Source organism: Hyaena hyaena, unplaced genomic scaffold, assembly GCF_003009895.1.
Source record: "Hyaena hyaena isolate Hyena2069 unplaced genomic scaffold, ASM300989v1 scaffold_256, whole genome shotgun sequence".
NCBI classification, from domain to species: domain Eukaryota; kingdom Metazoa; phylum Chordata; class Mammalia; order Carnivora; family Hyaenidae; genus Hyaena; species Hyaena hyaena.
In genome coordinates this window covers 379,007-406,144 of record NW_024080885.1, presented here as the reverse complement: position 1 = coordinate 406,144, position 27,138 = coordinate 379,007, and the positions used below count along the sequence as shown (strand labels likewise).

At 49.6% G+C, this 27,138-nt stretch overlaps 2 protein-coding genes across 6 annotated transcripts; one reads left to right on the top strand and one right to left on the bottom strand.

The window, feature by feature from the left end:
- Positions 1-157: 157 nt before the first annotated feature.
- On the top strand, positions 158-4,593 carry REM2 (RRAD and GEM like GTPase 2). Of its 2 annotated transcripts, none has more exons than XM_039245203.1 (5): positions 158-316; positions 1,542-1,883; positions 2,125-2,198; positions 2,934-3,141; positions 3,515-4,593. In XM_039245203.1, exons 1-5 carry the CDS (start codon positions 214-216, stop codon positions 3,808-3,810), a joined length of 1,023 nt encoding a protein of 340 aa, XP_039101134.1. In that variant the 5' UTR covers positions 158-213; the 3' UTR covers positions 3,811-4,593. The 2 variants fall into 2 exon arrangements, with proteins under 2 accessions (XP_039101134.1, XP_039101135.1); XM_039245204.1 differs by lacking the exon at positions 3,515-4,593 and adding an exon at positions 3,385-3,508.
- Positions 4,594-14,751: 10,158 nt separating this feature from the next.
- Positions 14,752-26,747, bottom strand: RBM23 (RNA binding motif protein 23). Of its 4 annotated transcripts, XM_039245173.1 has the most exons (14): positions 26,550-26,747; positions 21,527-21,602; positions 20,819-20,934; positions 20,302-20,349; positions 19,996-20,169; positions 19,684-19,737; positions 19,412-19,529; positions 19,165-19,317; positions 18,943-19,080; positions 18,050-18,115; positions 16,336-16,531; positions 16,119-16,241; positions 15,939-16,023; positions 14,752-15,855 (listed from the first exon to the last, which is right to left on the bottom strand). In XM_039245173.1, exons 2-14 carry the CDS (start codon positions 21,590-21,592, stop codon positions 15,852-15,854), a joined length of 1,341 nt encoding a protein of 446 aa, XP_039101104.1. In that variant the 5' UTR covers positions 21,593-21,602; positions 26,550-26,747; the 3' UTR covers positions 14,752-15,851. The 4 variants fall into 4 exon arrangements, with proteins under 4 accessions (XP_039101104.1, XP_039101106.1, XP_039101105.1 ...); XM_039245175.1 differs by lacking the exon at positions 20,302-20,349; XM_039245174.1 differs by lacking the exon at positions 14,752-15,855 and having other exon boundaries at positions 15,935-16,023.
- Positions 26,748-27,138: the final 391 nt, after the last annotated feature.

Sequence of the window (27,138 nt, the reverse complement as noted above, 5' to 3'; positions counted from 1 at the left end):
CCAGAGGGAAGCGACACAAAGGAGGGGGGGGGCAGAAAGGAGGGAATCCCGCTGACATCACTGCTCATTAGCATGTGTGACCTCATCAGGGGGCGGGACAACTTCCCCAGGTGTGGGGGGGGGCATGGGGGTGGTATTTAAGGGAAAAGCTGACAGTGCTGCTGAGGGAGCGGGGACTGCAAGCGGCAGGGCTGCACACGCACACGCACACCGATGCACACGGACCTCGACACGGACATGGACACGGACACAGAAACCACAGCACTCTGCCCCTCCGGCAACCACCAGGCCTCCCCCCCAGGGACACCCACACCAGGTGAGGGCTGAGCTGGGCAGGTTTCCAGCTGAAACCACGGGGGTGGGAGCTGAAGCTCTGGTGGGGAGGTCAGAACTGCGGGCTGACGGAGCTTGAACCCAAACAGCAACTCAGGAAGTGGAGAAGCCTCCCGCTCACACCAGGACTGAGGCTGGGCTGGGCTAGGGGCTGCGGAGTGCTGCCTAAGCGCCCCCGCCCCCATCACTCCTGGGGCTTCGCTGGGGGAACTGGTGCTTAGCCCCTAGGTCAGCCTCATTCCCATGAGGCTGGGATGGGCAGGAGGAATGGGGGAAAGGTTAGGGGCAGCCCACAAGACTGGGATTCACGGGCTGGGGGCTACCCTGGGGACCTGTTGTAAGGGTTTCACTGGCTCGCGGAGGCCCTGGCCGCTAGCCAAGTATTGATCCTGGGTTATTTCCAGCCTCTCTCCATCCCCCTTTGTTGTGTCTGTCGTTCTTCCTCCAGTTACCCTGACCCATGCATTGTCACTCTCCCTCTGGCTCATGCTCCCGCCTCTCGCTCTCTCCTTCCCTCCCTCCACCTCACTGTGAACACAAGATTCTCTCGGACTCACAGGGACAGCCAGAGATGCAGAAGTGTTCTCACACACAACCATGCACCGGGAGTGCTCACTTAAAGAGCCACGAGGAGAGGCGGCCATCCTCACACACTGTGAAGCAACACCTAATGCACACACCGCAATGAGCAAAGGCCCTTCCCTGGGAATAGGCTCCCCACAAAGTTTTTGACTCTACCAGTACCCACCCTCCAGAACCTGGGCAGCAGCTTCAGCTTCTCATCCTCTGTGCCCCTCCCCAATGTGGGGACACCGGTGTGGGAAGAAGGAGGAAGAAGGGCCTCTTAGTGGAAAGGGGCAGCCCTCAGGGCCAGAGGCCTAGTCTGGGGGCGTGCCTGTGTGTCAGTGTGAAGCATGAGTGGGTGTGCGAGCCTGCGCACAGGTGCCTCGCCTGCATGGGGCATGTTTTAAACAGGTTGTGACTGGAACCATACTGGCTAAGCCCTAAGCTCAGCTCCTCAGAGCCCCACCAGTCCAGACTTCTTGGCGATTTTGGTGTAAAAAGTCAGACCAAAGATTCTCAGCTCCTTCTGGGTCATGGTCATCGACTGGGCCTCTGAAGCCAGAGCAGCCAGGACTGAGCCCTCTGCAGATGGCCAGGCATACCCTCACTCATAGCTTCTCTCTCTTTGCCCCCCCCCCCCCCAGAAACAGATGCCACACTGCTGAAGAAGCCAGAGAAGCTGCTGGCAGGGTTGGACCGGGGTGGGCCACCACCGGCCCCAGGGGCCCCCAGACGAAGAGGCAGTATGCCTGTCCCCTACAAGCACCAGCTGCGGCGCGCCCAGGCTATAGATGAACTTGACTGGCCACCTCAAGCCTCATCCTCTGGCTCCTCTGACTCCTTGGGCTCAGGGGAAGCAGCCCCCACCCAGAAAGATGGCATCTTCAAGGTCATGCTGGTAGGGGAGAGCGGCGTGGGCAAGAGCACCCTAGCAGGCACTTTCGGTGGTCTCCAGGGAGATAGTGCTCATGAGCCGGAGAACCCAGGTATTTGGAGGGGGAACCCTGAAAGGGTCAAGGGCACCCATGGAGCCCTCGTCAGAGATGGAAGAGGCATGAGCAGCCCCTGGAGGCCAAAACCTAAGAGAAGCTGCTTCAATGCTTTCTCTGGCAACCTCCCTGGAGGGGGTCCCTGGCATTGGGATCTGAGGTGTCCCTGGTTACCAGGTCTCACGTGTGTTGGGGAGCCTCCTAATGGGCTCTATATCCTGTCCTTATTTCCCAACAGAGGACACCTATGAAAGACGCATTGTGGTGGATAAGGAGGAAGTGACTCTAATTGTTTATGACATCTGGGAACAGGTAAGAACTAAGACATGGCTGTAAGCAGGCAACGAAACCTAGGAGAGCTGGCGGGGGAGGGAGGATAGTGAGCACGGTGCAAAGCCTGACTGAAGGCTGATGGCTCTGTAGGCCCAGGTTTCAATATGTACTGGGCATATGACCTTTCATATGTATCATCCAGAGGGCAGAGACCCACATCAGTGCGCATACCATGGCACTGAGAGCCACTGTCTTTCCAGGATCTTCTGACACAGAGGAAAGTTAGCATCTGAATTTGACAAACCCTGAAGCTGCAAGCCAGGCTACCCACCCTGAAATTGACCCCATCCATATATGTTTCAGCCTGGAAGAGTCTGATCTGACAAGAGCTCAGGCTCTGGAATATCAGGGAAGGGAAATAAATGAGGATTTATGAAGACTTGGACAAATGGTTACCACACAGAAAGGAGAGGCCAGATCACATACCACTGAAGAGCATTCATTTTTAAATTAAGAGCTTAAGCATAAGAAAGAAAGGGCTACCTTAGTCTAGGACCCTATCTCCCCAATTCTCCCATGGGGGGCTCACATTACAAACTACTCTTGGCCACAACCACACTCTAGGTATGGAGTTTCAGCCATTAACTAGCTCTGCTGTCCTAAGCAGGTGGCTTCTCCCTCACATCCAGATTCCTCATCCTTGAGATGTAGGTGCGGGAGGGGCTCTCCCATGCCTCCAGCCCTGACATGCCACCACTCTCTGCCCACATGCAGGGGGACGCAGGGGGGTGGCTGCGGGACCACTGCCTTCAGACCGGGGATGCCTTTCTCATCGTCTTCTCAGTCACCGACCGACGAAGCTTCTCCAAAGTTCCAGAGACCCTACTTCGGCTCCGGGCTGGGAGGCCCCACCACGACCTCCCCGTCATCCTCGTTGGAAACAAGAGCGACCTCGCCCGCTCTCGGGAGGTCTCACTGGAGGGTGAGTATCCTGTACCTCATTAACCCTTTGCAATTTCAGGGGACCCTGTCCCTTCCAGGTGGCCTCTTCTCCACAAGGCCCTTCTACCCTTCCAGGTCAGGCTAAGGGCAGACTCCTAACAGCCATGCTTAGGACCCGAGAACCCCTTCTCTTCACTCCTCACCTCTTCTCCAAGGCCCCTTTATCTCCTCCCCTCGGCACCACCAGGATCCCTCCACCTGATCCTTCCTGCCTTGTTCTCAGTTGCAAGAGATTCACCTGCCAGGACCCCTCTGCACTGCACAGCTCGCACCTGTCCAGGCCCACCCTCGCCTGGCCCCGCCCCGGGCCCCGTGTAGCCGGTGGGCTCCTCAACGACGGTCTTTTCCTGCAGAGGGCCGCCACTTGGCAGGGACACTGAGCTGCAAGCACATCGAGACGTCGGCGGCGCTGCACCACAACACGCGGGAGCTCTTCGAGGGCGCGGTGCGCCAGATCCGGCTGCGGCGGGGCCGGAGCCGTGCCGGGGGCTCGCGGCCCGAGTGGGGCAGCCCCGACAGCCCCGCGCCGCCCGCGCGCCGCGAGAGCCTCACCAAGAAGGCCAAGCGCTTCCTTGCCAACCTGGTGCCGCGCAACGCCAAGTTCTTCAAGCAGCGCTCCAGGTCGTGTCACGACCTTTCCGTGCTCTGAGCCGCGGTCGCCATGGTCACCGCGGTCGCCATGGTCACCGCGCCGGGAGCTCGCCCCTTCGCCCCGCCCCCGTCCCGGCTTCCTTTGTGAAGACCGTCTAGGAAACCAAAAAGTCCAAGGGCGCCCGGGTGTGGCCGCGGGGGGCGGGCCCCCTGCTCCCAGGCCCTGGTGGGCGTCGCCCCCAGCCCTGCCACCACGCGTGCCCTGGCTACCTCCCCGCCCCAGAGCGCCGAGAAGGCGAGGACGCAGACCTGCGGGCGGGCGCCTTGCGGGCGGCGGGCGAGGCGGCTTCTGGCGGGCAGGAGGGGATGCAGTTCCGCGAGGCTACTTTGACTTTTATTAAGTCGCGCTTGACCACCTCTCCTGTAAAGAGATCCTAAAAGCGAGAACTGGGAAAGTGCTTCGTAGACCCCTTTACAGTTCTCTGTGCGAATACGCCTCACCTTTAAGAGATCCTTAAAGGTAAAAACACTGGAGATGCTTCTTGGAGACTTTTCCCAAAACGTGCTGGCTCTTATCTGCTGCTCTTGTCCACCTTGCCTTTAAGAAGTTCTTAAAGGCAAAGGCCTGGAAGTGCCATTTTTTCCAGAATCGATTCTGTGATTTACTACTACATCTTGGCACTTCCCTTTTAAGGTTATTAAAGGTAAGGTTTGTACAGACTCTTGCCTTCAGATGCCATTGTGAAGAGCTGAGCAAGTGGCACCCCCGGCTTTGGCCAGGGCCCAGGAGGCCCCAGCAAGAGAGCCACCCTTCCCTTTTCAATAAAGAACTTTTCTACTACTTTTGCTCATTTTGACTCTTCTCAAAAGCCCTGCAAAAGGGATAGATGTAGGTGGAAGCTGTTAGAGACAAAACTTAGGCCCGGAGGAGCAAAGAACCTAAACCTCTACAGAGGCTCCAGAACTGAGTCCTGGTTGTAGCCACAGGCCCTTGGAGATAACTGGGCCCAACCTGTCCCTTTGTAGATGAGCAGACCACCCTGGAGAGGCACAAGGAAATACTATTTAGTAACTTACTAACACAATGGGACCAAGTCCTTAGACTCTAGACCTCATCTCTTTATCCACCTTATTCTGCAGAGTAAGCTGGAGGCTACATTTAGCACCTAGGGTATACTCAGCTGCGACCGGGGCTGGTTTAAGGTGGGGCCCACATCCACCAGGCAGGCCCATCGGCCTGGGGCTTGATGGGGACAGCCTGAGCCTCCCCTGGTAGGCCCCCACCCTCCCAACTGTCACCTGCAAAGCCCGTGTGAGAACTGAAGCTGTCAGTGCCTCCCCCTGGGGACGCCCACGCCTTCTGCTGCCTGAGCCACGAGTCTGAACAAAGAGAGCAGAGGCAGAAGCTCCCCTCACCCCAGACATGCAGTATAGCTCCCCAAGTACCTGAGGGCCAGGCCTCCACTCCACCCCACTTAGGTTCCCAGAGCTTGATGGAGAAGGGATGAGATGTCTCCCGCGAGTCCTTGTAGCTGGGAAGGAGCCAAGGGGACCAGTTCACCATTGGTGGTTATGAGATGGTAATCTGAATAACGACATTATCTTTAGGACTTTATTCATTTTCTCTGTTAATACTTTAAAGACCATATAAGATATTGCTACATCTTTTACTGTAGAAGAAACAGTTTAAGTAACTTGTCTGTGGTCAGTAAGCAACAAAGCAGGGATCCCACTCATGTCTGCTTGATACTTAATTTTATCCAGCTTTGCATCTGCAGTCCCCCTTCCAGTAAGGATGGGGAGAAGAGGAAGAAGGTTACTAGAAGAAATGTAGGGGACATAATGCGTGGGGCCACGGGCAGTGGTTCTGCTGAAAAAGCCAGAGAAATTATGTGGCTATGGGGGGAATAGGCCAGGTCTAAACTCTCGGGACCATGAACAGAGGCATTTCAAAATGTAAAATGCAGAAAAGCACACCAGGCCCGTTAAGGGACAGATGGTTCTACAGTTGGGTTGAAACCTCAGGGACATTAAGCAGAGGGGGTAAGAGATGAGCACAGGGAAGAAGGTTTGGAACCCTACTTTTAAGTACCTTAAATGGCAGGCAAAGGAGTTTGTGCTCTAGCCTGTGGGCAGTGAGTCACCACAGGTCTTTGGGTATGGAAGTGACATGAGCAGGATGGTCCTTGGGCAGAGGCGGCTGGGAGAGTGTGCATGGACTGGGGCGGCAAAGACAAGGGCTGAGAAGCTGAGTTTAGGGGGCAATTAAAGACAGAGCTCAAGGGGGTAAGGGGGGGGGGGACACAAAATCCAAAGCAGGTAATGAAGTGCCGACCGAGGGAGGGAGAAGGCAGTGGGAAAGGAAAGGCACGAGAGGTGTGAGTCAGGACTGCGTGTCTGGTTACAAGCAGGAGTCCTAGGTGGTGGGTGAGGAACTGGGAGTTAGAGAGCAGAGGAAGAGTGGGCAAATGGCTCTGTTTTGGAGACTCTTGAGTTTGAGATGCTAGAAGAACATCCATATAGGTTTTCGGCAGCTCCCCAAAGATCTGGGTCTGAAATTCAGAATAAGGGCAAGAGATACAGAAGTGAGAATAATCCCCATGAAGATAGTAGTAGAGGAGCGCCTGGGCGGCTCAGTCGGTTAAGCGTCCAACTTCGGCTCAGGTCATGATCTCGTGGTTCACAGGTTCGAACCCCACGTTGAGCTCTGTGCTGAGAGCTCGGAGCCTGGAGTCTGCTTTGGATTCTGTGTCTCCCTCTCTCTCTGCCCCTCCACCACTCATATGCCCGCACGCACACACTCTCTCTCTCTCAAAAATAAATTAAAAACATTATTTAAAATTTTTTTTAAAAGCTGGTAGTAGAGGAGCCAGAGTAAAGGATGAGCAGTCACACAGCACCCCATGCTCAGTCGAATGCACTGCTATTGTGGCCTTGAAAATCTTTGAGCAAGGAGCCCTGCATTTTTATTTTGCCCCAGGCCCCACAAATCATGCTAAGGGAGGTAAGAAGGAAGAGGATACAATACTGGCTGGGATCCTTAGCCTCAAACCACACAGGGGCTTTAGGAGGCTGCGATTCTTGTGAAGTGGGACAATTCATGTGTTCGTGCGGTCACGCACTCGAGAACAGTGTGCACAACTTTCATCAGATTGCCGAAGGGGTCTGTGACCCAACAAAGGACAAACTGGGATGGTACTGACTGCTGCTGGGGAGGGCAGCTGGGTGGGGGCAGGACAGGTGTACGAGGTGTACTTTTCATTGTGCTCCCCTTTTCTTCCTTTTGAATGTTTAACTATGGCGTATATCACCTGTTCAAAAATAAAATAAAATAATTTAAAGCAAAACACAGCCTTGATGTTCCAGAGAAAGAAAGACCAAAGCAGATGAAGAAGGTGGAGATGTAGCCACCACAGAGGCAGGCAGTGGAAGAACTAGAATTGTGCAGGTAGTGGCCAGTGTCAAGGAAGGAGGATTTTTTTTTTTTTTTAAAGTAAACTCTATGCCTAGCCCGGGGCTCAGACTCAGGACCCTAAGAGCAAGAGTAGCATACTCTACCAACTGAGCCAGCCAGGTGCCCCAGAGGAGGGCTTTTTTTTTTTTTTTTTTTTTTAGGAGAGAGAGAGAGAGAGACAGCGTGAGCAGGGGAGGGTTAGAGAGAGAGGGAGATACAGACTCTGAAATTGGCTCCAGGCTCTGAGCTGGCAGTCAGCACAGAGCCAGACGTGGGGCTCGAACCCATGAACCGCGAGATCATGACCTAAGCGAAAGTCGGATGCTTAACCGACTAAGCCACCCAGGCACCCCCTCCCTTTTTTTTTAAAGACAGAGCTCAAGCGGGTAAATGGGGGAGGGTGGGGACACAAAATCCAAAGCAGGCTCCAGGCTCTGAGCTGTCAGCACAGAGCCTGAGCAGGGCTCGAACTCATGGGACCCTGAGGTCATGACCCTAGCAGAGTCAGACACTTAACTGACTGAACCACCCAGGAACACCAGGAGGAGGGCTTTTAAAGGAAGATGGCCACCACCAATGGTCAAATGTGGCCAAAGGGGCGGATGAAGAAAAAGGCCCAGTGCCTTTCATGTGGCTGAAGCTGAAAATGCGCATATTGAAGATGATGGTGGCTGCGACAGGGCCTTCCCCAGGAGGGGGACCGCACATACCACAGGCCTCCCTCCCTCTAACTCAGCCAGCCCCATCAGCCCAACCCATCTGTGCGTTCCCTCCAGACGCCTACAGGGACTAGCTCAGAACAGACGGAAGCTGAAGCCACCCTCCCGTCAGACTTGGAAAGTGGGGTCTTCTGTGAGAGCCAGGCCATTCTTCCTCCCTCTGAGCAAGGCAGAGTAGTGTCAGGCAGCTGCTCTGGACTGCTGCGAGAGACCTGCAAAGGGCCCTGGGGCCTGAGCTGCTTGCGCGAGGTAAGGTCTTCTCTGCCATCATGCTCCTTTTGACCACTGCAATCTTGTCTCTGTTCCTTGACCAGCCAGCCCCTGCGACCTCTGAAGTCCCTGGCCCACAAGGGCTCCTCACTGCCTAAGAGCATGAGCTGTGTGTGCTCTGCTCTGAAGGGCCAGAGGTGAGGCCTGCCCTGTGTCTTAGAAAGCATCTCTCTGCTCTGGGCCTCTGCTCAGAGTTGGACCTTTGTGCCCTGTTGCATCTAACCCTCTAGAGAGACTGGGCAGGGTCTCTCCTCTTCTAAATTGTTTTTTAAATGTTTTATTTATTTTTGAGACAGAGAGAGACAGAGCATGAGTGGGGGAGGGGCAGAGAGAAAGGGAGACACAGAATCTGAAACAGGCTCCAGGCTCTGAGTTGCCAGCACAGAACCTGATGCGGGGCTTGAACCCATGCCCTGTGAGATCATGACCTGAGACAAAGTCAGACGCTTAACTGACTGAGGCACCCAAGTGCCTGTCTCCTCTTCTAAAAGGCTGCCAGTCATGGAAGAGCATTTCACAAGTTTTCTGGGTTAAACCCACACTCCCAGAAAGTCCACCCATACATATACATCTTTTTATTAATCTAGCATAGTTCCATTCACATCAGTCTAAGTCAATTTTTCCTGGACATTCATCTGCAAATACTTGTTGTGCCCCTCAAGTACTGCCATATGCCAGTCACTGTGCTGGGCCCTGTGGGAAAAACAAATACAGGTGACACTATCCCTGCCCTCAGGGAGCTTATAAATGAGCTGGAGAGATGGGACAAAGTGGCGATAGCACTACCAGGGCCAACAGCGGCACACTGTACCACATTCTGACTATCTCACTGAGAGCTATGCCATGAGCTCTAAGAACTCTGAACAGAAGAAACAGAATTTGAAGAGAGATTTTAGGAGCTGGGCCTTAAAGGATATGTGTAGGCTGTGGATAGATGAGGAAAAGAAGAAAAAACTCCCTGTGGTGAAACTACATGAACAAATGCACAGGAGAAGAGACATGTGAGGTAAAGACCCTCTCTGTAAGAAGGCAGCCAAATTTGGGTGGATGGTAAAGCCAAGTTGTCAAGGGGCCCCCAAACCAGGTTAAAGCATCCTGCTTCTTAGTACTTTATCATATTGGTGGTGGCTCTCTGATGGATATGCTCAAGGTCCCTTTTATCTGTTTGATTCCTTTTTTTTTTTTTTTTAAAGGTAATCTCTACCTCTAATGTGGGGCTAGGACTCACAACCCTGAGATCAAGAGTCGCCCATTCCACCAACTGGGCCAGCCAGGTGCCCCTCATCTATATGTATCTTGATGCCATGCTCCATGGCTTGGTGGCCTTGTAGACTCAAGATGCGAGTACAAACTCATTGGGGGCCTTGCAAACATTTTAATTAGCACTCAGTCCCATGATTTTCTGGACAGAGGAAGTCACTCTCAACTTCTCTGCCTTTCTGAACCTCAGCTCTCCCAACCGTAAAATGAAGGTAACAATACCCATCTTGTAGGATAGTCATAAGGACTAAATACAAATGCAATTATCTTTGTAATTTGTGAAACATTATACAAAAGATTAAAAAAAAAATTTGCAGTCCACAAAGTCCAACTTGCCTCTCATAGGACTCACAGGTAAACTGCCCCTGTGAGTTGGATTTGTTGTTTTGAGAAGGATGGGGAAGGGGGGAGGGAGGGTGACTGGCGACCAAAGCCTCAGTGATGGTATTACACTGCATAGTGTTCCATTGTTTGTTCAGGTTATAATTTGTCTTTAGGCAGCGGACCTGTGCTGATCTAAGATATTTATCTTAAAGGAAATTGTCAGAGTTCTGGAGACCAGTGATGGCAGGAAGGTTAAGATTAGAGGGAGGCTAAGCAAAGGAGGCTGTAGCAGCAAAGGGAGGCTGTTGCGGACAACAGTGGGATTTCCCCCCAGCCAAAGCAAAGGGCACTAGGTAGCCTGAAGGTACCTGAGGGTGTGGGGAGACAGAGAAAAACCTTGATTTTTCAAAGCCATCTGGTTGCTCTGATTTATAGTTTCAGGCATAAAAAAAGATTGACTTGCTTTTTTGAAAACCAAGCTGCCTGGGACCCAGGACATGGTGAGCTTGGGACTTTACTCCAGGAACAATTAAGATTTACTTTCACCATTACTTCTCTCCCTGCATATATTAAGCATTTTGAGGTTGGGAGATGAGGTCAGGTAGAGAGTCAAGCGTAGGCATCCAGAGGAATGGGCATAGTGATGGCAGTAGCTCTGACAAGGAGCAATGGCAACCTATCAAGTTCCAAGCCCTCTACACGGATCATTGCATTTCATCCTCACAGGTCCCTGAGACAGGTACTATTGTTATCATTTCCCTTTTACAGATGGGGAGCCGAAGTTAGAGAAGTGACAAACATCCAAGTTTATTCAGCTGGTTTATGACAGGAGGGCTACTGAACCATGTGGTGTTGCTCCAGAGGGTGACCATTCTGCTACAAGGTGGAGGTCTCCTGACTTGATTGGGCCCAGGCATTCGGAAAAAGCTAATTTTCAGCACTGCCTGTTCTAAACAAGTAGGCTTCATGATGCCTGAAAGCTGATCGAAGCTCCCTTCCTTTCTGGACCATTGGCTAGAGTTTGACAAGTCTCTGATTTCCAAGGTCATTGCTTCCCCTTTCTGCAATCCAGCACTGACTGGCTCCTTTCCAGTCTTCAGGCCCCTCATCCATCTACCATTGCCCTCAAAAATAACTGCTTAATGGCTCTCCAGTAACTGCAGCCAACTCCTTAAGGGCTCTTGAGAGGAGATCATCTGGGAAAGCTAACAGAACTCATCCAACTTTTTTTTTTTTTTTGGAATATAAACATGTTTTATTTTTTTATTTTTTATTTTTTTACAAATAGTTTATTGTCAAATTAGTTTCCACATTACACTCAGTGCTCATCCCCACAAGTGTCCTCCTCCATGCCCCTCCCCCCCACATCCATCAGTCCTCAGTTTTTGTCAGCATTCAAGAGTCTCTCATGGTTTGCCTCTCTCCCTTTCCGCCACCATTTCCGCCCTTCTTCTCCCCCTTGTTCCTCCGTCAAGTTCCTCCTAATCCTCCTATATGTGCAAACATATGATATTGGTCCTTCTCTGACTTATTTCGCTCAGCATAACACCCTCAAGGTCCATCCATGTTGCTACACATGGCCAGATTTCATTGTTTCTCATTGCCATGTAGTATTCCATGGTATAGATAAACCACATCTTCTTGATCCATTCGTCCGTTGATNTATTCCATGGTATAGATAAACCACATCTTCTTGATCCATTCGTCCGTTGATGGACACTTAGGCTCTTTCCATGTTTTAGCTATTGTGGAGAGTGCTGCTATGAACATTGGGGTACATGTGCTCCTATGCATCAGCATTTCTGTATCCCTGGGGTAAATTCCTAGCAGTGCTATTGCTGGGTCATAGGAGAACTCATCCAACTTTTAAAAGTGAGCTTTGATCAGCTCTTTCCTCACCTCCACCTTCCCATGTGATCCAAACTGGTTGGTCTGCTTCACCTCTCAGAGTTCTCTCAACCAAGAGCACTGAGAGCACATCAGTTCTGGATATAAATGTAAGCATTGGGAAAGAAGAGAAGGGAGAAGGAAGCCAGAGGGTTCGGACACAGTTCTGAGACCAGAGTTCCTTTCCTGGATCCAGCTCATGACTATTGACTTCACCTGGTTGCCATGGAAACATCAGTCTCTGTTGGATGGCAAGCAGCACTTTTGACAGAAAGCATCACAGGCTACCATGGCAACACCAAAAAGAGTAAAGCTGCTTTCTCTCTTGGAGGGCTGAGGAAGGAATGGAGGAGGATGCCAGGGAGAGGAGGCTAGAAAGATGGACACTGGAAAGCTTAGCTCTGACTTGAACAGAGGGGAAATTAATTCAACAGACATCTAGTATGCGCAAAGGAAAGCAATAATGAAAAAGACAGGTCACTGCCTGGCCTCACTGGGCTATAACCATCTAGCAACAAAGTGGACACAGATCTATAAATAAGGACAGAAGGAGACTTCCAATGGGACAAAGAATACTGAAAAGGGAAATCAACTAGCAAAGCTTCAGAGTCTTAAAGGACGGGATTGTAACCAGCAGAAGAGGAGCAAAAAGAGAAGAGGAGCAGACGCGGGAGAGGGAGAGTTCAGGACACACTGAGAACTCTGGGTACAGAGACAGGGAAAGTGACTCCAAGGCTTTGGCTTCCACACAAGACAGGCTGAGATTAGGATCCAAAAATGGGAAGCTAGACTGCCTGGATTGGAATCCCAAATTCACTGTGTAATCACAGGGCAGGTGACTTACCCTCTCTGAGTGCCTTTTCCTCATTCACAAAGTAAAGATGATAGATTCTGCCTCAAAGGTCACTGTGAGGTTGAAGCAACTCAATACATACGAAGTGATTAGAACAATGGCTAGCCCACGACAACGGGATAACCCTGCACCAATGTTAACAGTGGCCATTATACCCCCTCCTACTTTCCGAAGCCAGGACAGCCTCTTCTCACTGTCCAAACATTACTTCCTGATTCCCACCAGACTCCTTCCTTAACAGAGAAAGGAGAGGCTGTGACTGACCATCTCCCTTCAAGGTGTAAACTTTTTCCCTTCCTCACAGGCACCAGGACTAAAAGGTTCAAAGGGCAAACACCTGCTTCCTCTGGTAGCTCACATCTGGGGTTTGTTGGAACCTAAAAAGGAAGTAGGCAGAAACCCAATTTCAAGAACACAGAAGTTTGAAGAACGGGGAAGAAATACCACTGCTTAGAGAAGGAAGAAGTATGGGCTCGATGTCAGGTAAACATCTCCTGTTTAGAACTGAGGACAGTTGGGTAAATTCTATGCTAGTAGAGGATCTGGGTCAGTCTCTCCTCTACCCCTACCCCAGCCGCCATGCCCAGACAAGAGAGACTGAAGAAGGCTGGGCACAGAGGCTGTTTGCTGCCCCCACCTCTCTACTCCAACCACCTCCAATGCAGGGATGAGTAACAAGAAGGCACTGAGTCACATACAGTGACTCCAGCTGTCACCCACTAGATGCTGTCACCTTATATGGATTAAGACTAGAGTAGCTGTCTTAGATGTTTCCTCACTTCCACCACGCTCTCTCTCCCAACAAGAGGCTGTATGAGGAACGAAGAAGGGGGGAAGGAACAGAAGTGCAGGAAGACCAAAGCAGGCAGGGACGGGAATGTAAGGAAACCAAGCAGACAGACGCCCATTTGAGGAGGGCAGGGAGGCAAGGCCTATGGGTATTTATGGTTTGGAAGAGTTCAAGACTGCCATGAGGCGGCCCAGTCCATAGCCTCGGGATGACTAACAAAAATGGTCCACACTGTGCTTTTTAGGATGCATTAGCAGCCAAATCAATAACTATAGGGGGACTGGGCCACAGCCAGCTGCTACCTAAAAACAATGCATCCTCTGTCCCATCCCCCAGCCCCGGAGAGCAAACTAAGACAGGGAAAGGGTGGAGGTGGTGGCAAAGGCACCCAAAGGGGCACATGAGGCTGTAGCCGCCTAGAAGCACCAAGAGCTGGTCTACAGCAATACCACCCTGAACACTCCCCATCTCCACTGGTCTCAGAAGCTAAGCAGGGTTGGGCCTGGTTAGTATTTGGATGGGAAGAATCAAGATCTAGTCCTGGGTCGCAGTGGCCTTTTATACCACAAGCAGCCACCAAGTACTTAATACATCAGTGTGAAAAGCAACCCCAGAAGCTAGTATCACCAAAAAATGTTCACTCTGCTTAGAAGTCTGAGAGCTGACAAATTAAAACCTAACAGCAATTATCCGTATTTTTAGCATGACAATAAAGTCTTAACATTCTGTTGCCATAGAGACAGCAGAGAATGGGGGAGTCCCACAGAGCTCTGCCCCTGAACCTCAGACCTTCTTCTCTAGGCGGGTCCCTAACTGGTGAGCCGGGTTCTGAAAGGCTCCTTGTCGTAGTTCTTACAAAGCAGGCAGAGAAAGAGACATGCATCCCCTTCCTCCCAGGGCAATTCCTGGGATACTCAGCTTTCTGGAATTCACTGGTCCCAAGCCTATGTTATCCCAAGCAAAGCCATATATGGAAAGCAAGACTTGAGGGAACTGACAAAGGAATAGATTTAAGGCCTGGGGAGCCCTGATATATGACCCCCAAGCCCCTCTGGATGCCAGACTGGGATTTCCATTACAAAGAGGGCCAAAGACTGGCACAGAGGTTAATGGTACAACTGGTGAGTTTAGGCTTCTCTGGGACTTAAGCTCCTCAAGATCAAGAAACACCTCTAGCTACCGAAGTGCAGAATGTGCTACTGTTACACTGCCATCTGGTGGAAAGACAAGATCTGTCCCTTAGATGCAGAGAAAACCCTGGGAAGTGTGTCCACTGGGCAAAGGAGGGTTAGAAATAGTTAAGATGAAGACAAATGGGGGAGACCACGGGGCCAAAGGTGTAATGCAGATACAGATTGGGAACTCCATCCAGGTGTGTGCCTTTTGTCCATTTTAATTTCTAAAGAAAGTTAGAGAAGACAAAATTAAAGGGACAAAACACAGAGGTGTTACAAATGTTTTATATCCCTAGAACCATTCACGGTTTTGGCTCATGAAAAGTTATTAACATCAGACAAATACACCAACTGACTGAGCATACACACATGGGCAGCAGCGCCACAACAGTGGAGCTTGGCTTTTATACAAAGTTTATATGTATGTGCATGTGGATACATGTGTGTATGTATACACACACACACACACACATATTTTATGTACACAGACACAAGGGTATAAAATCCAGTGAGAAGGGCTCATGTGTGCCCAGGTAGGGGACAGAAGCAGCTTTAACAGCTGGGGTTGAGTCCATGGTAGAGGCACACGGGATGTGGTAGAGAGTAGCAGCCTCCTCTCCATCCTCCCACCCTGGGCCACAGGAAAGACCTGGGAGGAAGGACAACTATACAAAGGAAGATGGGAGACAGCGGAGAAGTACCCCACCTTTCACTCAACTCCTGAATGCCCGTAAGACATCCAAAATGCCTGGCAGGATAGATCACTCCCATACCTCTCAGCAAGATGCTGAGCCCACAGTAGCAGTTCTGGCCCCAAGCTCAGGCCTAAGGAAGGCTTCACAATGTTAATGTCCACGCCATATTCCAGGGCCTTTGCAGCAGCAAGCCAGCATCTTCAAGGTTCACCTTCCAAACTCCAAAGTCCTTTTGGACCAGAGGTCTTCAAGGGTTTTCCTCAACAGATTGTAGGGTAAAAGTACAGGAAAAGGAGAGAGGTTAGTTCCCTCAGTTAATGCCCTATGGCCTTCCCAACAGGGGAGGAATCGAGGAATCACTAAGAGATGGTCGGAGAGAGCAATGAAGGTCACCCCGAGAGACAACACACACGGAGAAACAGGTGTTCAATACAGGTGCAGATTCTGTTCTCTTAGACTAGTGGCTTTGCTCAGCAGAGTCCATTCCCAATGGGGTCCTGGGCAGGAGCTCTTCTTGGAGTCTAAGGGTGGCCCCAATTCCCACAGAGTCCATGTCCACACCCTCAGGATGGCTTGGTCCACAAAATGGAGAAGGGGCCACGGAAGGATAGACGTGGAGAAGGGAGTGGCAGGACCCAGAGGCACAGGGAGGCAATGTACCGTGCCACTGATTTACCTATGGCAAAGAGAAGAGGTAAATGGGAATCCAAAGGAAAGAAAATAAACAAAGACTAAACTGAGTCAGACCCTGCAACTCACATGGTCTGAGGAGTAAAGAGGCTGGAAAGCTGGAAGCACTGGGAGGCGATTGCCTGTGATGCAAGGTTCAGGGCTGGACTCAGAGCTGCAAAAAGAAAGGCACAATGAGTTGGTGAGCACAGAGCATTCCTTCTTTCCAGGCCCCAACCCAATTCCTCCCTTTCCCAAGTTCAAGTCTACCAGTCAGAGCCGCCGGGTTCAGGGCCCCCAAAGGAACTGTCCCGTTCAGCTGCAAGGCGGCAGCAGCCTGGGCGGCGGCAGCAGCAGCAGCTGTAGTAGTAGTAGGCAGCTGGATTCCAGAGCCTACAAGGGAAAGAAAAGGTAGAATTAATAAGTCCCAACCCCTGATCTAAAATTCAACCCCACATTCTTCACTCTGCATAGAAGCTCTCTCCACCTTCTGCCAATTTGGCCATGAGCTGCAAACGTCCACCTGATGATCCCAGGTCCAGCTCCTGGTCCCCATCCGGAAAAGTGATGTCTGTACCACCATCCAGTCGCTCGGTCACATGACCAACTCTCATAGGCCGACCAGCAAGCTCAAAACCATTCAACTGTTCCAGGGCTCGCCGGGCACACTCGGAGTCTGAGAACTACAAGAAACCCAGGTGTATCAGTCACCTCCTGGCCACAGACGTGCTCTCAAAGCCCCACTACTACTCCCTAGTCTCGCTATCCCAGGAAAACTGCATGCTCACGGTGGCACAAACTTTTCTGTACCAGGGAATGTGACCTATGATCCCCATCCCCCCAAAATGGTTGGATAAAAAGGACCTTTTCCAACTGACTGAATGGCAATCACTTCAATCTTCCAGCTCCACTAAAAATCGAACAATGCAAAAAAAACCAAAAACAAAAAAACCCAAAAAAACCCAAAAAACCCCACAACTATTATCCATAGGGTGTCTAACCTGACAGTTTCACAAATGCTCAGATAAAATGGAAGTAAGACAGGCTGAGAGCCAAGGTTCCCGTGCTTTTATTTCAGCCCTTTGGACTAGGCAGTTTCAATTCTCACTCAAGAAGAAGGAATCTTGAACTCCAGAGCCCAACCATAGGGGGGAGCGCACCTTGGCATGGAGAGCAAGACTGCACCCCACCCCTATACCTACACCAGTTGCTGTTGATCCGAGGGCTCCACTGCCCAGTCCCTTTCATCAGTATCACCAGAACTGCCTAATGGAGAGAAGGTTCTAGTCTGCTGTTTCAGTGGCTGCAGCACAAGGGCAAAAAGGCCTCACCAACACTTTTCTGCATCTGAGTCACACAAGGAGCTAGGAACCTGCCACCACGAATACCAGAGCTGGCTTTGTTTATTCTGGTGGCACCTGCCCTAGGGCCTGGCACGTGGTACTGACAATTCCTAGGCAGGTGGTATAGGTGGCTTGCCTTTACTGTTTACTTGTGAGGTGAGCAATAACTCACCTGAGTAGAACACAACCTACCTCCCCTCTGCCCTGCAGGCAACTGTGGGGGGGGTATGCTGCCTGGACTGAACCCAGCAAATATCAGCGTCTATGAGACTCTGTGGCTGGCAGCCAGTCCTCAGCCTGGAGTCACACGGGACTGGAAGAACCAGTTATGGGAACTGGAAGCAATTTTGTGAGAGTGTCAGGAAAAGGTAAGACACGGCCCCACTATTCTCCCTATAGCGGTCTTTAAATAATAAAGGTATTTCTCAATGAAGAAACTGCTTCAAATGGGGTAGTGCCAGAAAAAAATATAAAAAACCCTATTCCCGCTCCTATCATGAAAACATACCAATTCCATGAAGCCTGTCTACAAAAGCCCACACTTAACCTCCCTCATGCCCCCAACCTTTTAGCTGCTGCCTGAAAGTGTTACTATTACCCAAAGAGCAAGTTGCAGCAGCAGGGAAGCTGGTTGAATTCCTGGACACCCCCGTGCCAGGGCCACTGACAGTGTGTGGGAGCAAAGCCAAGATCTCAAGCACTGCACTCATCTCAAGGGGAGGAAGACTAGTCCAAGCTTCAGGCACCAGGGCTTATGAGTCACTTAGTTCCTAAAGGAGGAGGAGGAGGCTAAGCTGCAGAATCAGACAAGTGGACAAACCCACACTGAAACTCAAAAGTTCAAGACCAGAAACTTACCGTAATGAAACCATAACCTTTAGAACGGCCTGTGTCTGAATCCTTCATCAGGGCGATATTATCAATCTGTAGAAGAGGGAGAAACGATTAACATTCTGTGGGCTAACCCTCACCTTTGAGCTTTCCTACCTGACTGTTCAAGCTACCTCTAACGTTCCAGCCAACCAATTTCAACTCTCCAAATCTTTTCTTTTTTGTGAAGTTTACTTATTTATTTTGAAAGAACGTGCACGTACACACTCGAGCAGGGGAAAGGCAAAGAAAGAGGGAGAGAGAATCCCAAGCAAGCTCACTGGCAGCACAGACCCTGACAACACAGGGCTCGATCTCACAAACTATGAGATCATGATCTGAGTGGAGATCAAGAGTCAGACTTTTGGGGTGCTTGGGGGGCTCAGCTGGTTAAGCATCTGACTTCAGCTCAGGTCATGATCTCACGGTCTGTGGTGAGTTCAAGTCCCTCGTTGGGCTCTGTGCTGACAGCTCAGAGCCTGGAGCCTGCTTTGGATTCTGTGTCTCATTCTCTCTCTGTCCCTGCCTGCTCATGCTCTGTCTCTCAAAAATAAATAAATGTTAAAAAAAAAAAAAAAAGTCAGACTCTTACCTGATTGAGTCCCACAGGGATTCCCAGACAAATGCCATCTCTGTCCAAACCACCTTTCCTGACCAATCTTACTTAATCTGGACCCCATTATTTTATTTCACGGTGCCTGACTGACTTGTCTACTGAGCACTATGAATACAAAGATGGAGCCTAAAGTTTCCAGCAGGGACCTATATGCCCGTTCAATGGATGCAGTGGCTCAACTGTGGTCAGAATAGAATGAAAAGGTACACTCACCCTCCCCACTTTTTCCATTTCCTGTTAAAGGTTTCCATCACTTTCTACTCACCTTGCCAAAGGGCTCAAAGATGCCCCGGAGCATGTCCTCAGTGATATTGAAGTGCAGGGAGCCCACATAGAGGCGCATTGGTCCACCACTGCCCTTCTGCAGGTTGTTGGCCATGGCTGCCAGTCGGTTTTTCTCAGCCTAGGTGAGGAAGAAACGATAGGTCACATCCATACCTCCTACCTTCAACCCCATCTTCTTGTGTCGGTTTCTCAGCCTGCTCACCTGTGAGGCCTGGACAATGATGGGCACTCCAAGCAGTCGCTGCCCAGTCAGCCCAATGGCCAGCGGCACAGACTGGATCTCACAGAATTCTACATAGGCGATGCCCTTAGAGCGACGGGAGTTCCGATCTGAGATGATTCGGACGTCACGAACCTATCCAGGGCAAAAAGGAAATCCTGAGTTGGGCATAAAGGAGGATGGACAGAAAACAGACTACATGGACGAAAACTAAGGGAGGGAAGGCTACCTTGCCAACAGCAGAGAAAAAGTCCTCCAGGTCTCGAGGCCGAATACGGGCAGCCAACTGCATACAGAAAACTGTGCGGGCATCACGTTCCTCAGGACTCAGGTTATCAATCGGTTCCCTAAAGGACAAGTATGATTCGTTGAGATGCCCGCTCCCAATACACAGTCCTTGTTGTCTAGCTACGCTCAAGTACTCCACATTCCTGTATTCCAACTCGAACGGCTTTGTATTCATACCCCACGATCCTTGAAGAATGCTCATTATCCACTCACCTGACTGGGCTCTTCTCTCTGAAATGAGGACTCTTACTGTGTGCATACCTACGGCTAGGGAACAGAGAACAGCAAACAGAAAATCGTGTCATTTGCGCTGGTCCAATGCTCAGTCTTCCGACATGAGAAAACCAAATTTCAGCACTTCACCTCACACGGGAATTCTCAACACCCCCCCTCAAATAACGAGGTCTCCTGCCCATCACATCAGGTTGTAAGCACCCACAGGCAGGAAGGGCTGAAGCACCCACAGCACCCTGACTTTATCCAAGACTACTACACAAAGACCATCATACTGGCAAGAGGTGTTACCCAGTGGCAAGTGGCGGGCTCCTGTAGCGCACGCGATCTTCATGTCGCCGGTCCCGACCTCGTGACTCACTACTGTGCCGCCGGTCCCAGCTCCGGCTGCGGTGGCGACGCTGCCGTTCTCGACTTCGGCTCCGAGTGCTTCTCCGCCTGTGCCGGTCCCGGTCTCGACTGCGACTACAGGTGGAAGGCACTACTGAGTTTGCTGCAGGACAAACCAACCTCTTCTGGCCTTTGATGGATAGCTTTCCCTGGTAGCTTTCCACTGATAGCAATCCTCAAAATCCAGAGGTCCCCAGAATTACTTACCTGCGCTTTCTATCCCTGCTCTTACTAGGGCTCCGACTCCTCTTTTTCCTGTGAGAAAGGGGTAACTTCTTATTACTGAGAACCTTTTATTCTCTCCCCCAAGAAAAAGAAACAAAAGGCAAGCCAGGATGGAAGGGCAGTAAACGACCAAAGCACCCACGATGACCCAGCAAGAGTTCACAGCAACTGCCCAACATGAGCTCGCACACAGCCCTGAACGTTGTCAGGCATCTGGAGTGGCCACCCCCCCCTCAACCCCAGACCAAGCCGAAGCTGTTGTTTCCAAAGCAGGGTCCTCTTGCTATTTTATTCAATTAAACTATAATGATGCTAGAACAAATCCACAAATCTAGGCTGGACTATGAAGACTAGAAGATCATCAAACCGAGTCCCAGGACCCAGCGGAGCCATCACTACACATTAGCAGTCTTACAAGCAACCATCCTCCTGTTCTGGCTGTTTCCCTCATGGCTTCCCTGCCCCAAGCTGCCAGCCCATTTCTCCACACCAAACTCACTTGCTTGCCTCCCCACTGGCGCTGCTCCCGCCTGTACCACTGCCCCTGTTGCCGGTGCTGCTGGTGCTGGTGCTGCTGGGGCCATCTTTGTTAACTTCTTTCCTTTGCTGTTCATCCTAAAGGGTCGGCCAGGAAAAACATCACAAGGTACAAGGTGGCAATACACACCTTCCATTGGGCAACAAAAGAACGAAAGTGGACAGAGAAGAAAGCTTGTGAAATCAAAGCTCACAATTATTTAGCCAGTTTCTGAGCACCAGATCTCTTAACAAAGGGAATAAAATAGGAAGAGAGAAAACCACCCAAAAAGAAGAGAGAAGAGTGACAGGTTTTGATGTCAAAACTTTAGCTACCCAACAATGGTTCCACTGATGTCTATTTCCCAGGAGAGTGAGACATTATTTAGGTTTGAGATACACTGACTTCCTACTGTGTCACTGAGAGGTTTGAGCAAAGCACTAATTCCTAGCACATTATGCCCTGCCCAAACCTCTCTTCCCCACCCCCAACCTTGGGACCCTCTCTGCCAGCATGCCTCTGAATATGGGAGCTGGAGAGTGGGGTGTGCTTTTAGACTATGACTTTTACAAATAGCCACAATACATAATAAACAAGCAGGAAAAAAGGATTCACAAAGTGCTGAAACTGATGATCTAGAACTGCTGCTTCTTACTAACCCACTTCCAGGAGTGAGGTGGGGAATATTACCTCTTCTTTTTTATAGGGAGCCTCCAGCATGGCCTCAATCACTATATCAAAGTCATCGGACGCCATCGTAGCCGATCTGAGGAGAGGATATGGATATGTAAGAAACTCGTATTTTTCCTCCCCTTCTGGCACCCCACATTCCCTTCCTTCTCCAAGAAACAGACTTCAGAATATACAGTTCTGTTTCTTGAATTCCAGAGGGATCTTCCTGGCTGTTGCTTACTCTAGGTTTATTTTTGTACATTACAAAACTTAACTAGTTCTGCTCTGTGGCTCAGAAAAGCTCAAGAGTTGAGAAGGAAACCGAACAGGATAAAGAAAATAGAATACAGACCCTGTCCTGTGAAGAGATAGTGCTGGTACTCAAAATTACTGTTCACTTTACAGTGGACACTAGGCCTCCACTCTATAGTTCAAAACTCTGTATATATAACTGGCTTAAGCGTAAGTCACAAAAATAGGCACAAGCTTCCAATAAAAAGGTAACAGTGCAAGAGTAAAAATCAGGAACAAGACAAAGCAACACCAGAATGCAGATTTGCCCTAAGCTCTTTTCCCCACACACCCCCATTCAAACATCAATGATTAGGGGACTCATCAGTAAGCATCTCCCATGCAAAAGCAACTAGAATTCAGGTAACTCCGACAGATTATGATTAAGACAGGCTTAACCAATTCTACTTTGAAGCCTGTCTAGGCAGGCAGGGTGAGACTCCCTGCCTCCACCGAGCTTTCACACCTAGCAATCATCCTTCCCAAGTCTGTCTATCACAGGCCTGTCCAATTAAAAAACAAACAAAAAGGGGCGCCTGGGTGGCTCAGTCGGTTTTAAGCGTCCGACTTCGGCTCAGGTCATTATCTCATGGTTTGAGCCCTGCGTCGGGCTCTGTGCTGACAGCTAGCTCAGAGCCTGGAGCCTGTTTCAGATTCTGTGTCTCCCTCTCTCTCTGACCCTCCCCAGCTCATCCTGTCTCTCTCTCAGAAATAAATTAAAAAACAAACAAACAGAGGCGCCTGGGTGTCTCAGTTGGTTACGTGTCCGACTTCAGCTCAGGTCATGATCTCACAGTTCGTGGGTTTGAGCCCCACGTCAGTCTCTGTGCTGACAGCACAGAGCCCGGAGCCCGCTTCAGATTCTGTGTCTCCCTCTCTCTCTGACCCTCCCCAGCTCATCCTGTCTCTCTCTCAGAAATAAATTAAAAAACAAACAAACAGAGGCGCCTGGGTGTCTCAGTTGGTTACGTGTCCGACTTCAGCTCAGGTCATGATCTCACAGTTCGTGGGTTTGAGCCCCACGTCAGTCTCTGTGCTGACAGCACAGAGCCCGGAGCCCGCTTCAGATTCTGTGTCTCCCTCTCTCTCTGACCCTCCCCTGCTCATGCTCTCTCTCTCTCTCAAAAATAAATAAAACATTAAAAAAATTTTTTTTAAAAAGTGGTCTGGAGTTATCAATATACATAACATGAATGAATTTCAAAATAATTATGCGGAGTGAAAGAAGAAAAACCAAAAAAAGTATATACCATATGCTTCCATTTATATAAAATTCTAGGAAATGCAAACTAACCTGTACTGGCAGAAAGTAGATCAGTGGTTGCCTAGGGATAGCACAAGGTGGGCAGGGGCTAGGAAGAAAGGATTTTAAAAGGGCAGAGGAGGGACGCCTGGGTGGCTCAGTCGGTTAAGCTCTGACTTCAGCTCAGGTCATGATCTCATAGTTCATGATTTTGAGCCCCGCATTGGGCTCTATGCTGACAGCTCAGAGCCTGGAGCCTGCTTTGAATTCTGTGTCTTCTTCTCTTTCTGCCCCTCCTCCACTTGCACTCTGCCTCTCTCTCTCTCTCTCTCTCAAAAATAAACATTAAAATTTTTTTTTGTAAATAAAAGGGCAGAGGAAACTTTTGGAGTGTTTAAACAAAATTGTACACTTTATTGCGTAGAGTTTTGTTTTAGGTCAATTAAACCTCAGTAAATTTGACCAAAAAACCCTACAACTAATCTGAAGAACCTTTGAGCAAGGAGGCTAATCATAATCAGACTTTCCATATTCACAAGAGCTTTGTCTTCTTTAAAGCAGCTAATACATCATCCAAAGATGGTGTCCTGGTTGCCCTCAGAGCCCACAGCCTATTCTGATGACCCAACAATGAGTATAAAAATACTAATGCACAAATAAAATTAATCATGCCACTTGTCATTTACAGCACCTGATATTGCTACGCACTGAATGAAGCTTGTTTCAGAAGCAATATTCTTGGAAAGAGCAAAACAATAAAATAAAAATTACTTGGAGCCACGGGCACCTGGGTGGCTCAGTCCATTAAGCATACGACTCTTGGTTTCAGCTCTAGGTCATGATCTCAAGGTTCATGAGGTCAAGCCCCACATCAGGCTCCATGCTGACAGTGCAGAGCCTGCCTGGGATTCTCTCTGTCCCTCTATCTCTGCCCTTTCCACATTTACTCTCCCAGTCTCTCTCAAAAATAAAGTAAAACAAACAAACAACTTGGAACCAAATTTAAGACTTAAAATGGAAATCAAATCAAGATTAAATAGCTGTGTCTAAAACCGGTGAAGTAAATTGCTTACTATAATAACACTACACATTTGTTTAACAACCAAAGGTAATACATGCCACAGGCAGCTGTCAGACCCAATGCACAGTGCAAAAAACTGAGGTTCTGTGAACTGCCCAGAGCCACAAAGCTCAAACGGAAGAGCAGACTCTTGATTAAGGTCTACTGACTCTTAAGTCTAATATCTTAACAAGTCTATCAAGTTACCTCTCTCTCCTGTACTTCATAACTTAGCTTTAAGGGAGATTTTATTTTATTTTTTAATGTCTTTATTTTAATGTTTTTTTTTAAAAAATATATATATATTTCTTTTCTTTAAAAATTTTTTTTTTTAATGTTTTATTTATTTCTAGGAGAGAGAGAGACAGCGCGAGCAGGGGAGGGTCAGAGAGAGAGGGAGACACAGAATCTGAAGCAGGCTCCAGGCTCTAAGCTGTCAGCACAGAGCACAACACGGGGCTCGAACCCATGGACTGTGAGATCATAACCTGAGCAGAAGCCAACACAACTGACTGAGCCACCCAGGCGCCCCAGGGAGATTTTAAAAGAAGAGAACACAGCATACCAAGATGTCTAGTTTTATTATTTTCAAGTTTTCATTTTTAAGTAATCCCTACACCCAACATGGGGCTCAAACTTACAACCCTGAGTTCAAGAGTCACACACTCTACACACTGAGTCAGCCAGGTGCCCAAAGATGTCTACTTTTAAGTACAGACTCATCTGAAGAATTATTGTTCTGACAGGTTTATCGAAAGAATTACTCCCCTTAGTCACACCTTATTATGTGTCTTCTAGGTTTGAGGCAGCATATACTTCAAAATGTCAGGAACCTAGCTAATTTTAATACATACTATTTGGCCTACTGTGGAAAAATGGTTCTTTAAAGGGCTTGATGTTCTGTTCCTTCCAGTAATTTTGGCTGCCAGGTCTATACAGGTTCACTGGGTGTCACACAGCTTCTTTTTCTATTTTTACAATCTGCTTTTTCCTCCCGAAAAAAAATGCTTCAGGGGCGCCTGGATGGCTCAGTCAGTTAAGCGTCCGACTTCAGCTCAGGTCATGATCGCACGGGTAGTGGGTTGGAGCCCCGCATCGGGCTCTGTGCTGACAGCTAGCTCAGAGCCTGGAGCTTGCTTCAGATTCTGCGTCTTCCTCTCTCTCTCTCAGAAATATATAAAACATTGAAAAAAATTTAAAAAATGCTTCAGATTTCAGTAACTGCTCTTTGTTGACTGCTGGTACAGAGTAGGAATTACTGAACGAACGCAAAAAACCTTTCACTTAAGTCCACGAATGAACCACAACCTATGGAATAAAGTTTTCACTCAGGTACTCAGAAATTAATGGATCCAGTTAAGCAAAGACATAGGCAACACGAGCATATTTTGAAATTTGAAATCTCACTGGGTCTGGTGTATCTTTTCAGATGTCCTAGAAGCAGTAAAGTTCCAAACGCTATGCATTTTCATATTGATAGTTTTCAAACTCTTCCTATGTCCCAAATTATGGGTCAAAGTCCATTTGATCCTGTCCATTAAGACACAATAAGATCCTAATTCCATCCCTGCTCTAAACACTGCATTAGGGGCAGGGACACAATCGCGCTAGTGCCTGGGCTTCATCGTAGCACAGTCAAGACCCAAACAAGCACCGAACTTAGGCCTCACTGCTTAAGGGACAAAGGAGAGTGAAAAACCACTGTCAGCTCAGTTCGGGCAAAAGTCACCATATGCTGAGTCCCAAAGGGTGATCAACTGCTGGGTGCACAGTCACAGAGCTGGACACAAACACCTCCAAACTGAAGACAATTAAGAACAGGGACAGTAAGATAAAAAAACATTTCCCAAGCCAAGGTTACACTTTAAAAAGTGGTCCTCATTATAAGTAACCGACTGGCATCGTCCCTGCGAGGGCCAGTGTCCCCATGCTAAAACCTCACAGGCGGCCTCACTATACTCCTGCGCTGCCACGGAATGTGTGGTTAAAAAAAGAGGAAAATCCCAGAGGCGAACAGAGTGAGTAGGAGTCTTCTAGAGACTGAAGACTGAGGAAGAAATCTCAGTTCCCTAACCTCTCTCAGAGTGGCAGCACGAAGGGCTGAAAACGGAACCTGCGAGCGAGCTCAGACAGCCCGAGGCGGACGACCCTAAACGTCAGGGCTGCGGGGACCTGGAAAGAGATCGGTCACTGGGAACCCTGAGACAGCACCTTCACCATTAAGAGATCTACCCACGAGGGTGCCGACCCCTAAAACCATGACAGCGGGCTACATATAGGTAGCGAACACTTTCAGATCAAAGTAAATACATTTTTTGTTGTTTTTAAAAGTTTGCCCGGCTCTGCTCTTGACGCCATTTTCTGCTTGTGACGTCAGGGGGAGGCGCCGTGCGGCAACGTCACGCATAGGTGACGTCGCGGGGGGACCGGGTTTTGGGGTTTCTCACCAGTTCCGGGTCCCCACAGGGGGGGGGCCCGGTTTCCTCCGTTCCTGTGGATGTGTTGGGGGCGCGAAGCAGAGCTATTTTCCAGAGTCTCAGCTGTAAAAGCAGCACTGCAGTCGGAGCTTTTCCTCTTCCCGCAAAATGGCGGCAGCTCCGCTGTCTTCCAGAACCTTCCCCAATCTGCGCAGGCGCCGAAACATTTAGGCGGTGGAACTAATCTCACTGGTTTCGCGGCGACAGTCCAAAGTACAGAATTTCATTGGCTAAAACCCTAAGCATGGGTGGAGCCAAGCTCAAATGTCTCTTAGCAACGATCAAGTTCCCAATGATTGGCTAACCTCTCCCAGACACACGAACGTGGAAGCGTCCTAAGGCAGCCGCCCATAGCTTTCTTATTGGTTAGGCGACTTGAGGAAGGCGGAGAATGTGGGCAAAGAACCAGCGGGAACGACGTCTCCTACCCTGCCCCCGAGCTCCCGGCCAACACTGGCGGGCGGAGCCGGCGAGGAGTTACAATTGACTTCTTTGCTAGTCCCTCCCCACTCTGATTAGTCGAGGGTCCCGTCGTACGACTTGTGACAGCTTTACGGAG

Coding starts and splice junctions, on each gene's coding strand:
- REM2 (XM_039245203.1), top strand. CDS start 214: ATGCACACGGACCTCGACACGGACATGGACACGGACACAGAAACCACA. Junction 2,199..2,933: donor TTTATGACATCTGGGAACAG/GTAAGAACTAAG, acceptor GCCCACATGCAG/GGGGACGCAGGGGGGTGGCT. Junction 3,142..3,514: donor TCGGGAGGTCTCACTGGAGG/GTGAGTATCCTG, acceptor CTTTTCCTGCAG/AGGGCCGCCACTTGGCAGGG.
- RBM23 (XM_039245173.1), bottom strand. CDS start 21,592: ATGGCGTCCGATGACTTTGATATAGTGATTGAGGCCATGCTGGAGGCT. Junction 20,170..20,301: donor AGCAGGGATAGAAAGCGCAG/GTAAGTAATTCT, acceptor TTCCACCTGTAG/TCGCAGTCGAGACCGGGACC. Junction 16,532..18,049: donor AAGGTTATGGTTTCATTACG/GTAAGTTTCTGG, acceptor GGTTTCTTGTAG/TTCTCAGACTCCGAGTGTGC.